At 54.4% G+C, this 12,727-nt stretch overlaps 1 protein-coding gene across 2 annotated transcripts; it reads right to left on the bottom strand.

Annotated features, from left to right (window-relative positions):
- Positions 1-576: 576 nt before the first annotated feature.
- On the bottom strand, positions 577-2,170 carry PPDPF (pancreatic progenitor cell differentiation and proliferation factor). Of its 2 annotated transcripts, none has more exons than XM_068987598.1 (5): positions 2,058-2,170; positions 1,512-1,592; positions 1,220-1,297; positions 1,042-1,138; positions 577-958 (listed from the first exon to the last, which is right to left on the bottom strand). In XM_068987598.1, exons 2-5 carry the CDS (start codon positions 1,564-1,566, stop codon positions 841-843), a joined length of 348 nt encoding a protein of 115 aa, XP_068843699.1. In that variant the 5' UTR covers positions 1,567-1,592; positions 2,058-2,170; the 3' UTR covers positions 577-840. The 2 variants fall into 2 exon arrangements, with proteins under 2 accessions (XP_068843699.1, XP_068843700.1); XM_068987599.1 differs by lacking the exon at positions 2,058-2,170 and adding an exon at positions 1,741-1,981.
- Positions 2,171-12,727: the final 10,557 nt, after the last annotated feature.

Consider the following 12,727-nt stretch of genomic DNA (forward strand, 5'->3'; position numbering starts at 1 on the left):
TGCCAGGGGCCTCAGATCCACTCTGGGGATTGGGGGCCCTGTCCAGAGTGTGTCCTACAAGAGAAAAGGGGAGGCAACACCCATAACAGAAGACATGTGGGAGAAAAGTTTGAGGACTGCCTCCTCAAGGTCCTCCAGGGGGCACCGGCATCCCTCTGACCCCAAGGTAGAGACACCACCGGCCTCCTATAGCAGCAGCAGGAGGGGCCAGGGGTGGAATCACATAGAGGGCTCTGACCTCGGCAGCTGCCTTGGAAGCTTCTGCTCCAATTCTTGGACTGCCTGCTCTCCCTGATTTCCCAAAATAGCCAGGCACCCCATCCCTTCTCAGATTCAAGGCTCCACAATCACTGGAGCTGTCTGTCCACATGAACCTGGGCCAGACCTCAGAGGACACCCCCTAGGAGGGGTTCCAGGAAGGCCCAGGGAGCATGGCCAGCTCTCTCACACCTGGGAATGAGAAGGTTGAGGGGTTAGTGACTTCTCCCTCGGGGGTGGGGGAGCACACGGCTCTCTCTCTCTCTCTCTCACACACACACACACACACACACACCCCAGGCTGCTCACTCCTGGAGTTTATTGTCCACTTGGTGCAAGGCACAGGGTCATGGGGTGTGAGGAAGGCGCGTTCGTGTGGCTCGGATAGCAGAGAGTGGTATTCTCTCAACTTCCTTTTTGGTGTTTTGCTGTTTTGATATTAAAAACCGAACTGCTTCCCCTGACTGCAGCCTGCTTGGTCTTGGGGAAAGGAGGGGAAGGGAGGGTACAGGGCAGGGGGAGGAAGAGGGCTCTGATGAGCCTAGAGCCTTGGAAGGAAGCCTGGCAGCTGGTGGTAGTGACTCAGGACGGGGGCCTGCAGTTGGTTTTGCCAGGCTGGCCGCTGGGCTGCTGCTTCTCCACAGCTTCCCGAGCCAGGTCACAGGTGATCGTGCTGGTGGAGGCCTGGGCAGACTCGGAGCTGGGGGAGAGCAGGAAGTCAGAAGCTGTTTCCACTTGTCCCCGCCCCTCCCCCCACACTGGTCCCCAGAAAGGCACACTCACTGCTCTGGAGACTCCAGCACTGTGGCCATGAACGGGAGAGTGGACTTCCCGAAGAAGAAGCTAGCCCACCAGTGTCCGGGGTCTGCTTTGGGGAGACCTAAGAGGAGCAAGGCAAAGTCAGGGTGCTGCTGTCACTCCCTGGGCACAGACCTGGGAACAGAGGAGTCACTGCACTCACCTGGGTGGTGGGGGATGGCTTCCCCAGGGTACTCGGCACTTCCGCAGGAGCTGTTACTGGAAGTGGAGCCCAGGCGGCCTGGAGAGAAGAGGCCCGCTCAGCTCCACGGGGCACCGGGCCTCAAGTCCACCCGGCCAAGCACTGGCTTCACCGGCAGCGCAGCCCGGTGTCAACGGTCCTTAGCAGCTTACTCCCCACCAGGGTACAGGTTCTCAAGCAACTGAAGCTGACCCCACAAGCTCTAGGCGGGGGAGCTCGAGACGCCTGGGGCGCGGGCAAGGGGCTGACTTACGCCGGTAGTAGTCGTGGGTGGCCACGAGCGAGCCGCTGGAGGGGATGGCTGCCATGCTCTTGCTTGCGGGCTGGTGGAAACCTGCGCAAGCGGGGGTCGGAGAGCCCCTTCGGTCACTCCTGCCTCCGCAGAAGGGCGTTCCCCACCCGGGCTGAGTCGACCCGCTCGGACCCCAGGGTCAAGTCAGCCCCTTGGGCTCCCGGGAGGGGCGGAGGCCAGGTTTGTTTACCAAGTCGAGGAGGGGATCCGGAACTCTCGGCCCGCCCTCTCCGCGCGGGCGGCTCCAACCAGCCCGAACCGGCCGCGAGGGACAACAAAGGCTCTTTGTGCGCTGGGCCGCAGGCCTGGGGCTCCGGGAAGCGGCCCTACCTGTGGCCGGCGCGCCCCTAGCTCCGTGCCCCGGGTCCTATCCGTCGCCCCCTGCCCACCCGCGCCCTTCCGACTTCCCGGTCGCCCGGCGGTCAGCCCCGCCAGCCGTCGCGCACCGGCCGCCCCCTGCCGCCCATTCGGGCCGCTCGACTCATCGACGCGCCGCCCGGGCCCCACCTCGGCGGCGACCCCTCGAGGGCCTCGGCGTGAGATCACGGACGGTGGGCACGGGGGCGCTAGGCCACAGAGCCCATCTGCGTAAGAAAAAGCAGGCTGCCACTCCGCAAACCAGACGTGTGGGCGCGCACGCGCGGACGCGTCCCCCTTATAAGGTGGTACAGCCCCGCTCTCGGCCCCGCCCCAGCCCCGACGAGACCCGCCCGATGTCGGCCCCGCCCCAGCCTGGTGAGACTCCGCCCCGATATCGGCCCCGCCCCAGGTAGGCTCCGGTCCCTCCCTTGCTAGGCTCTGGTCCCGCCCCGCCTAATTGGCTGCGAGGCCAACTAGGCCCCGCCCCAAGTTCAGCTTGGCCCCGCCCCACCCCGCCCCAGTGGCGTGGCCCTCTCTGGTCCGCCCTGGAGGAGGTTTCAGCCCCGTTGTCTGTCTAACTTGGACTGCCGGGCAGTGCATCCTAGCCTGGTGTTGGCTTGAGGTGGTTAAATAACCGCCGCCCCAGCCTGAAAACAGGCCCTGTCTCTCTCCCACCTCCCATCCCCGCTTCCTGGGCCCCATCATTTGGGACCCAGGCTCCCTGCTAGTCCAGCCTGTTTGCACCTTTCTGGCTTATCGGAGGCGGCAGGTGTGCTGGAGGGTGGCCCCTGCACTTCCAGTCTGTTTTTGCTGCTGTCCACAGCCCAGGGCTGAGCCCCAGTCGTGCCCCCGCAATGCCCGTCTGCTCTGGCCTTGGCTTATAATGGAGTCCTCCCCCCTCTCACCCTGGACAGATAACAGGGTGCTGGCTAGTGCGTGCCCAGCCCTCAACCAGATGTGGGCCCCCACTGGTGCATGTCCTCCCCCAGCTGTTGGCCTGTTGGTACCCAGCATGAGCTGTGTGCCAGGGGCCTTCCAGCTCTTCAGCGGCTTCATTGTGGGTGGGAAGCTGGGGAGCCCACCCATGTTCACTGCACGGTGCCAGGGGCTCCAGAACCAATTCTGCGTTCCCAGCTCCAGCCTGTGTCCAGCTGGTTGGCAAGCCTAGGTTGGCGAGGAGAGTGGAAAGTAGGGCAGACAGATGGGGCAGGGTGCTTATGTCAGTGGGGGTGAGTAGAGAGCTCTGTTTGGGGACGTCTCCAGTAGCTGTGAGATCCCTAGTTCGGGCAGTCCCAGCATGTTCCCTGTGGAGTCTGGGCCACACCCTGGCTCTGCAACCAGGAAGGAGGATTTTCTTTCCAGTGTGGAAAATAGCCTTCTCCCCCACCCTCAGCCTCCTCCAGGCCCCAGACCCCAACTGCCCTTGAAGGGGAAGCCTACCTGTTCTCCTCCTGGGTCTTTGGTGCTAGCCCTGGCTGGACAGTCTGGTCCTGTGGGCTGAGAAAAAGACAGGTGCCCTGACTGGACCTTGGGCCATTCTGTCTACTGGGCACTCTGGTGGGCTGAGCACCTGCTGTGAGTACATGGGCTTGCCTGGACACAAGGATTGGTGGTGAATCAGGTAGGTGCCCCTTCCAGCAGAGGGGCTAGTTAAGAGAGAGTAGCCACACTTGGTGGTGGGGAACAGGAGAGGGGGTGTCAGGCTTAAGCTGAGGGCTGAGCAAGAAGGAGGTGAGGTGGAGCCCAGTGCTCAGAGCTGCTGGGCAAGAGCAGGGGCTCCTCTGGGCCTGGACAGGGGTCCATGGCAAGACCTGCGATGGGAGTGGCAGCCAAGCATGCCTACTGCTCACTGAAGGATCATTGATAAGGTCAGTGCAGTTGGCACCAAGAGGGTGGAATGTTCAGGCAAGACCCAGGCTTGTCTCGCTCTCGCTCACCTTCCCAGGCCACCTTTCAGCAGCCCACTGGCCAGCCTGCCCCCATCCACCCCAGTCTCAACCTCACCAATGATTTTAAGAGTGGATAATCAGAAAAAAGGGTAGATTTTTTTTTTTTAAGTGATAGTGTAAAGGCTGCATTTACTGAGCCAGAAAGGTAGAGGTTCTGCCAGTCGCTCCTGGCCTCAGGGCCCCTGAGTGGATGGTGGCATGTCCTAGTTAGAGTGGAGAAAGGGGTAGGGCTTTTGGCCTCCATCTGGTCTAGCCCCTCCATCTGGTGTGAAGGACCCTCACCACTGGGCCCTGTCCCTTCCCTGGACTCCCACATCCCTGTAGTCGGTGTCCAAGTGTGTGGGCATCTCGTGGGTGCCCGTCACTTGTGCCTCCAACAGAACCGGGGTTCCTGGGACCAAAGCTGGAGAGGCCAGCATGAGGGGCCCGCCCAGGACCATGGACAGCTCATATGATCAGAAAGTGGGGCTAGGATTTGGCAAGGTGCCTGCTCTGTATCCTGGGCCTGCTCAGGAGGGGGCACAGCTAGGAAACTGAGAGCTGCTGCCATTCCTGGGGGCCCGGGAGGCACACAGAGTACCCCTGGGGGAGAGGGGCAGCAGTGTGAGGAGTGGAACCCCTGAGGCAGACCCATTCCATGGTGGGGTCTGAGCAGAGAGAGCTTAGGGGCAGGGGGCCACCAGGGCTTCTTCTGGGAGGTGCTCAGAGCTGGAGGCTGGTGCTGACCTTGCTGCTGTGGCTTCTACCACCCAGAGCTCGTGGATAACCCACGTGTGCGCCGGGGGTGGTGAGTGGGAGACCCTGCCCTCTCCAGGCTCAGTCCTCTGAAGCTGAGACAGTGCTGCCTTAGCACCAGCGCAGGGAGATGCAGAGGCCCTGGAGCCAGAGGGAGCTCTGGTGCACTGGGCTGTGGGTGTGTGTGCATGCTAAATTGCTACAGTCGTGTCTGACTCTTTGCGACTCTATGAACTGTAGTCTACCAGGCTCCTCTGTCCATGGGATTCTTGAGGAAGAATGCTAGAGTGGGTTGACATTTCCTCCTCCAGGGGATCTTCCCCACGTGGGATTGAACCTGCATTTCTTATGTCTCCAGCATTGGCAGGCAGGTTTTTTTTTTTTTTTTTTTTTTTTTTTTACCACTAGTGCCACCTGGGAAGCCCAGACTTGTGGGGGTGGGGAGGTTGAAGTTAAGTCCTGCCTCCTGGTGGGGAGTAGAGGATGAGATGTCCCAGAAAGTCCACAGGGGTGGGTGAGCATGTGGCACTTTAATCACTCCAGGCAGGCCTCACAGCCTTCCAGTCCTGCCCCTGGGACCTCGGCAGCCTCTCCTCCTCAGGGACCCCAAACAGTGCCAGGCCCCTGGGATGGCCCTGATGCAGCCATATCCCCATCTGTTCCCTGAGGGACCCAGACCCCTACGTCCCTGGGGCTCCCTGGGCCTGGCTCAGGCCTGGGCAGCTGGGTAGGAGGGCTAGGGGAGAAGGGAAGATGTGCAGGGTTGGTGGGTCCTGAAACCCCTTCTCCTGGCCTCAAGAAACCATGGGGTCCCCACCCCCAAGCAGAGCTCAGCTCCCAGGGTGACAGGAAGCTTCAGACCCTCAAGGGAGAGACCGGGAGGAATTCTCAGGCTGCCCTCTTTCCAGGTCAGGGCTGAGACCCCCCCGCCCCCCCCCCCACCAAGAGGCTGTTGCTCATCTCCCACATCCAGAGCTCAGTGGTCCTCAACTCGGCTCCATTCTCTCCACCCCCGGACCCTGGCTCTAGCCAACAGGGCTCTGCTCAGTCTGATCAGGCCATATGACACCCCTCACTGGTCAGAGCCTTTGAGCCTGTACCTGTGGGGCTGAGGTCAAGGCCAGCAATGCCCTGGGGTCACCTTTGGCAGCCCAGATCTAGGAACCTGGGCTGGCAGGGCACTTGGATGTGACTTGCTGTGGCTGGTTACTGTTTGGGACTCCCTCCTGTAGGAGTGTCTTGGGAGCAGCTGCTGAGACAGAGGGTGGGGTCAGGATGTGTGTTGGTGACCAGCACCCTGGGAGGGAGCTGAGGGATGCAGGACTGGGTGAGGGGTGGTGTCAACTCAGGTGGTTGGCCCAGAGGGGCTGCAATGGGGCCCATCAGGAGTCCTGGAGCGAGGAGAGATCATTACTGTTGAACTGCATTGAGGCCCAGGCAGCCAACCAGGAAATTGAGCCCTTGGGCATGATAGCTTTGCAGCCCAGGCCAGCCCTAGAGGAGAGGGTAGTGGGGGCCGCTCCCAGCTAGGCACTGAGGCCTTCCCTGAAGGAACTCTGGTGGGGGCTTCCCCCAGCTTCCCAAGCTACCTTTGAGCGGCCCACTGGCCAGCCTGCCCCCATCCAACCCAGTCTCAATCTCACCAATGATTGCAAGAGTGGGATAATCCAAAAAAAGGGTAGTTTTTTTTTTCTTTTTTTTTTTAAGCAATAATGTAAAGGCTGCATTTACTAAGCCAGGAAGGTAGGGGTTCTGCCAATCACTCCCCATAGCTGGCCTCGGGGCCCCTGAGTGGATGGTGACATGTCCTAGTTAGAGCCGGGACAGGGGTAGGGATCTCGCCTCCATCTAGTCTTGCCCCAGCCTGTGGACAGCATGGCCTGATCCCCAGATGGGCGACACCTCTGTCTGGGATTCCCAGAGGTGCCGAGTGGACCTCAAGGTCCTTGTGTTGCTGACATCCCTGGGTGCAGCTTCAGCATTGGGGGAACACAGGTTCTGGGCCTTGAGGCCTGGGCTGGGGCTGCTCTAACTTTAGAGTGGGTATGACAGGGGCTAGGCTTAGGAGAGGCTGGCCCGGGCCTTCCACCATCCCTTGGGGATGGTGGTCTGAGTGCTTGGGGGCTCGTCCGGTGCTCAGAGTGGGCAGGCTGAGTGTGGGGTCAGGACGCAGTGCCTGAGCCTCCAGCCACCTGGGGAAGCGGTGGCGTGAAAGCCGTAGGGAGGCCAGAGACAGTAACACGCAGGACATCCTCACTGTAGAGGGAACAGGACAGCTGATGGCCATGGCTCCCTGGGTTTGGGGCAAGACTTGGGCCTGGGGTTGGGGTCCCGGCTGAGCAGCAGGGACTCATGGGGTTCCTGAGCCCCATCCCTTCCTGCGCAGACTGGTAGGAGCAGCACCTTCCTGACAGGTGTTCTGTGAAGACCAGACAGGGCGGCAAGGGGCTGGCTCAAACCCCAGGCTGCTGCTGTTATGGGCCCTGTGTTGTCGCTCTTGCCACAGGTGTTTGGGTGTGAGGTGAGTGCTCTGTCAAAGGCTGAGCAGAGCTGGGGCCCTCAGGGCTTCTCCTTCTGCCCCTGGAGAACGGGCTTCCCAGTAGGACTCCAGCCCAGACCCTGCCCCTGCCCGTCAGGTCAGAATGCCCTCTTCCCTGGGGCCCAGCTATGCCAGGTTTCAGCACTAGCTGGAGCTCCTGTAAGTGACGTCACCACTTGCAGAAGAAATAAAACTACTGACTAATATGTAATGAACGCCTGCTATGTGGGGGGCACTTTGTGTGGCCAGATGATCACTCATCCACTTGTCCTTAGTGTCCTTGTTGGTAAAACAGGAAAGCACCAGGACCTAGCACATAGCAGGTGCTTATTAAAAGTCACTATTTATAGCACTTTTTGCTACTGAAAACAACCTAATTGTTTTTTTTTGCTGGTTAAGTAAAATCTGGGAGGGCTGAGCTTGCACCTGTTTTGTCCCCAGTAACTAAGAAAGACTTGGCCCTGCTGTAGGCATTTAAGAAATATATCTGATGACAGGGTGAATTGCGTAAAGACATGACAGATTTCCAGCATGAAGGAGTGAGGAAGTCAAGAGGATTTTCCCTTAAAAAGCAAATAAAAAACTAGGAAGAAGCATTGCAATGCCCTGGAATTCCATCCAAGACAAACAACCCACAAAGTGTTTATTCATCAAGAATACCGAGCTTTGGGACAAGATCTAAAATTCCTCAGTGAAGAAGCACCAGGAGAACCCCAGTTGGCATGAGAAATGACACCCGGCAAACAGGTTTACTGGGATGGCAGATGCTATAGTGACCAACGAAGGCTTTAAAGCAACTGATGTAAAAATGCACCAACACACAACTGTGAGCATTTGTGTCAATTGATGGAGAATGAGGTTGACAAACCCAGTTATGATCGAAACCATACAAGAAATAGAAAAGGAGGTCCTTGGGAGTTCCCTGGTCCAGTGGTTAAGAATTCCCCTGCCAATGCAGGGGACACAGGTTCCATCCCTGGTCTGGAAAGATCCCACATGCCTCAGGGCAACTAAGCTTGTGCATCACAACTACTGAGCCCACGCCCCCAGAGCCCCTGCTCTGCAATAAGTTACCGCAAAGAGAAGCCCATTTACTGCGACTACAGTGTAGCCCCCGCTCTCCTCTCTGCAACTAGAGAAAAGCCCAGGGGCAGCAATGAAGATCCAGTGCAGCCAAAAGTAACTCATAAATAATTTTTTAAAAAGAAAGAAAGAAAATGTCTTCAGTCTTGTAAAGAGCATCACTTACAACCAACGAACTCCTGGCAAGTAGGCCAATGTGGTCCTTGATGGAGAAAGACAGGGTCTTTTCCCAGCACCAGGCAGGCAGCAAAGATGTCCACTCTCACTACAATTAGTCGATGTCTACCAGAAGTCTTAGCGGGTGCAATGAGGCAAGAGAAAGAAAAGGCATCCAGATTGAAAGTGAGAAATAAAACTGTCCCTCTCCAAGATACCGTGGTGGTTGTCATCAAGGATTATACAAAAAAACCTAATGAGCGAAAGAGATTTAGCCAGACACAGTCAACACACAAAAACCAGTTGTACTCCTGATTTACTAATGATTTACAACTAGAAGCAGAAAGTTAAAAAACACCATATATAATAGCCACATTCTGCCATGAAACACTTAGGTATAAACCTGATAAGATTTGTATGCCAAAAATTAAATGCTAATGACAGAAACCAGTGAAGGCCTGAATAATGGAGACTCAACACAGTAGAGATGTCTGTTCCCTCCAAACTGATGTACATATTTAATGCAATTCCAGTAAAAATCTCAGCAAGGTCTTTGAAGATGTAGGTCCTAAACCTAACACAGATGAACTATGATAACTAAAATATGTTTGAAAAATAATATAGAGAAATAGCAATACCCAAATCTTTTTATTGAGGTAAAATTCCCATAAACTAACCACTTTAGAGTGGGCAGCTCAGCAGCAACCATTTAATACATTGACAGTTGTGTAAGCATCCCTCCACATTTCATCACCCCAAAAGGAAACCCATTTTATCCATTAAGCAACTCCCTCCCTTTGCCCATCCCCTAGTCCCTGGTGACCACTGATCCATTTTCTGTCTCTATGATTTTACTCGTTCTGGACATTTCATGTGAGTGGAATCATACAGTCTTTGCCTGGCCTTTTACTGATGCCTTCTTTCACTCAGCATACTGTTTTCAAGGATTATCCACATTGTAGCATGCATCAGCACGTTTTTTCCCCCCCAAAAATTGTTTTACTGCTGTAAAATACACATAACAATTTACCATCTTAACCATTCCCCCCCCCCCACCCCCGCTTTGGCTGCAGCACACAGCTTTTGAGATCTTTTTCCCCTGACCAGGGATTGAACCTGTGCCCCCTGCAGTGGAAGCACAGAGTCCTAACAACTGGACCAGGGAAGTCCCCAAGCCCAGATGGAAATAGTGGGTGTGCCTTCATTGGGTCTTCTGCTCAGGATTTCAAAAGGGCAGGGAGAGGGTGGGATGATTTGGGAGAATGGCATTGAAACGTGTAGAATATCATATGAAACGAATCGCCAGTCCAGGTTCGATGCAGGATACTGGATGCTTGGGGCTGGTGCACTGGGACGACCCAGAGGGATGGTATGGGGAGGGAGGAGGGAGGAGGGTTCAGGATGGGGAACACGTGTGTACCTGTGGCGGATTCCTGTTGATGAATGGCAAAATCAATACAATATTGTAAAGTAATTAACCTCCAATTAAAATAAATAAGTTTATATTTTTAAAAAAGGGTACAATCAAGGCGCCTGTGTTTCCTTCAGGGGCTTGGGGGAATGTATTTGAAGGTCACGTGGTGGTTGACAGAATCATCTGGGGCTGTAGTACTGGAGTTCCTGCTTTCTCGGTGGCGGATAACAGGAGCCATGCTCAGCTTTGAGAGGCAACCCACAGTTCCTGACACATGGCCCCTGGCCTCTCACAACCTGGAAGCTCACTTCTTCAAGACCAAGTCTTAAACACTGTAGACCAATCAGGAGCATGACAGTGCATTACCTTTGTCATGTGCTGCTGGCTACACGTGGCCACAGGTTCCTTCTGCCCTCAAGGGGAAAGGTTATTCCAGGGTATGACTCCTTGAAGGACTCCTCAGACTGTGTCCACCAGGAGCTGAGATTGAAACAAAAACACCGGAAGACCAGCCTTGCCAGGTGGCATTGGCACTTGGGCCTGGCCAGAGGGAAGAGATTGCTCACTTATTTTTTAGGAGAAAAGATTATACTGAGAGCAATGCCTACTCTAGGCTCCATCTAAGAAGAGATAAAAGTGAGCTCCATAAAAAGCTCTGGGGGAACAAAACTGGAAGCTGAATCTTATCGAGTGTAGGGTCTTGGGAGGCACTGTGGGGTTCCCAGATTGACACAAACAAAGCATGAAAACAAGCCACCAAAACCCAGTAATGGAATGGCTGCTAAAATGAGAACCAACAGTATTCCAAGGAAGGTAACAGAATCCAGAGTCTTTACAGAATGTTCATTATTCAGCCAAAAATCACTCAGTTCAGTTCACTCAGTTGTGTCTGACTCTTTGTGACGCCAAGAACTGCAGCATGCCAGGCTTCCCTGTCCATCACCTGGACAAATTCATGTCCACCTCAAATTCATGTCCATCAAGTTGGTGATGCCATCCAACCATCTCATCCTCTGTCATCCCCTTCTCCTCCCGCCTTCAATCTTTCTCAACATCAGAATCTTTTCCACTGAGTCAGTTCTTCACATCAGGTGGCCAAAGTATTGGAGCTTCAGCTTCAGCATCAGTCCATCCAATGAATATTCAGGACTGATTTCCTTTAGGATTGACTGCTTTGATTACCTTGCAGTCCAAGGGACTCTTAAGAGTCTTCTCCAACACCATGGTTCAAAAGCATCAATTCTTCAGCACTCAGCCTTCTTTATGGTCCAATTCTCATATCCATACATGACTACTGGAAAAACCATAGCTTTGACTAGATGGACCTTTGTCAGCAAAGTAATGTCTCTGCTTTTTAATATGTTTTCTAGGTTGGCTCCTTTTCTTCCAAGGAGCAAGCGTCTTTTCATTTCACAGCTGCAGTCACCATCTTCAGTGATTTTGGAGCCCAAGAACATAAAGTCTACCACTGTTTCCACTGGTTCCCCATCTATTTGTCATGAAGTGATGGGACCGGATGCCACGATCTTAGTTTTTTGAATGCTGAATTTTAAGCCAACTTTTTCACCCTCCTCTTTCATTTTCATCAAGAGGCTCTTTAGTTCCTCTTCGCTTTCTGCCATAAGGATTGTATCATCTGCATATCTGAGGTTATTGATATTTCTCCAGGAAATCTTGATTCCAGCCTGTGTTTCATCCAGCCCAGCATTTTGCATGATGTATTCTGCATATAGATTAAATGAGCAGGGTGACAATATACAGCCTTGACGTACTACTTTCCCAATTTGAAACCAGTCTGTTGTTCCATGTCTGGTTATAACTGTTGCTTCTTGACCTGCATACAGATTTCTCAGGAGGCAGTTAAGGTGGTCTGGTAAAAGTCGCTAGACATGCAAAAAAATAGTAAAATTTCCGCCCTGTCAAGGGAAAACACTAGCTGTCATTTAGTTTTTTCTTGGAGGTAAATTCACCCTTCACTGCCTGCTTTGTAAAAGTGGATCTGCTCACTGAGGAGGAGAAATGCTTACTGTAATTTTATCCACTGTCCCAGAGCAAGTATCAAAGGATGAATTTACCAGCCAGGAGACAGTACACAAATGACTGGAATAATGTACACACATACACACGGCTCAAAACCCTACCCATGTGGCCTATAGAAGACAGGAATGCTCACACAAGTGGCTCGCAGGATCATTTTCAGCAGCTCAGAACTGGAAATGGAATATTACACAGCAGTGAAAATGGAATGCTACACAGCAGTGAAGAAACAAACACCTCCCAGATGCAGGAGCACAGGTGCAAGTCACACACGTGGTGGCTGGTGAAAGATGCCAGAAAAAAGAACAGAAGCTACATGGACCATTCACGCAAAGCTTAAGAGCCGGCAAAGTGATGTCTGGCAGGAGAAGCCCAAGTAGGGTTGCTTTTGAGGGTACAACAGAGAGCTCTATTTCTTGACCTGGTGGTCAAACACAACTGTGCTTCGTGAAGTTTCTCTAAGTGGTTCAAGGACAGGCTGGAGCCCTGTCTCCCTCAGTGCCCAGTCCTTCCCCTGCCCTCCTGCATCAGTCATTCTAACATCTCCTGAGGCCCCCAGCTCCCTAAGCAGGTTATTCCCAACTGTGCAATTGAGGGGAGCTCTATTCAAAAGCAGAAAACGAGGGCTCCAGGGTTGCTAAGGAGCTTCCTGTTCCCCAGGGAACTTTCTGAACCTGGGATTGGGAGGCTGGCTTAGGGCTGAGACCTCTCTCTCCCCCACACCAGGGCAGGGGTCCAGGGTACCCCATCCAGGTGTGAGAGGAGTCAGTGACACAGCACATGCCCACCTGGCCCAGAGAACACTGACCATGAGGGGTCGTGGGGCCTGCAGACCCTCCCCTGGTTCTCCCTGTGTCCCTGGCCCACGGCAGGGCTGCGTCTTCTTAACCCAAGATCTCTGGAT

Source organism: Capricornis sumatraensis, chromosome 15, assembly GCF_032405125.1.
Source record: "Capricornis sumatraensis isolate serow.1 chromosome 15, serow.2, whole genome shotgun sequence".
NCBI classification, from domain to species: domain Eukaryota; kingdom Metazoa; phylum Chordata; class Mammalia; order Artiodactyla; family Bovidae; genus Capricornis; species Capricornis sumatraensis.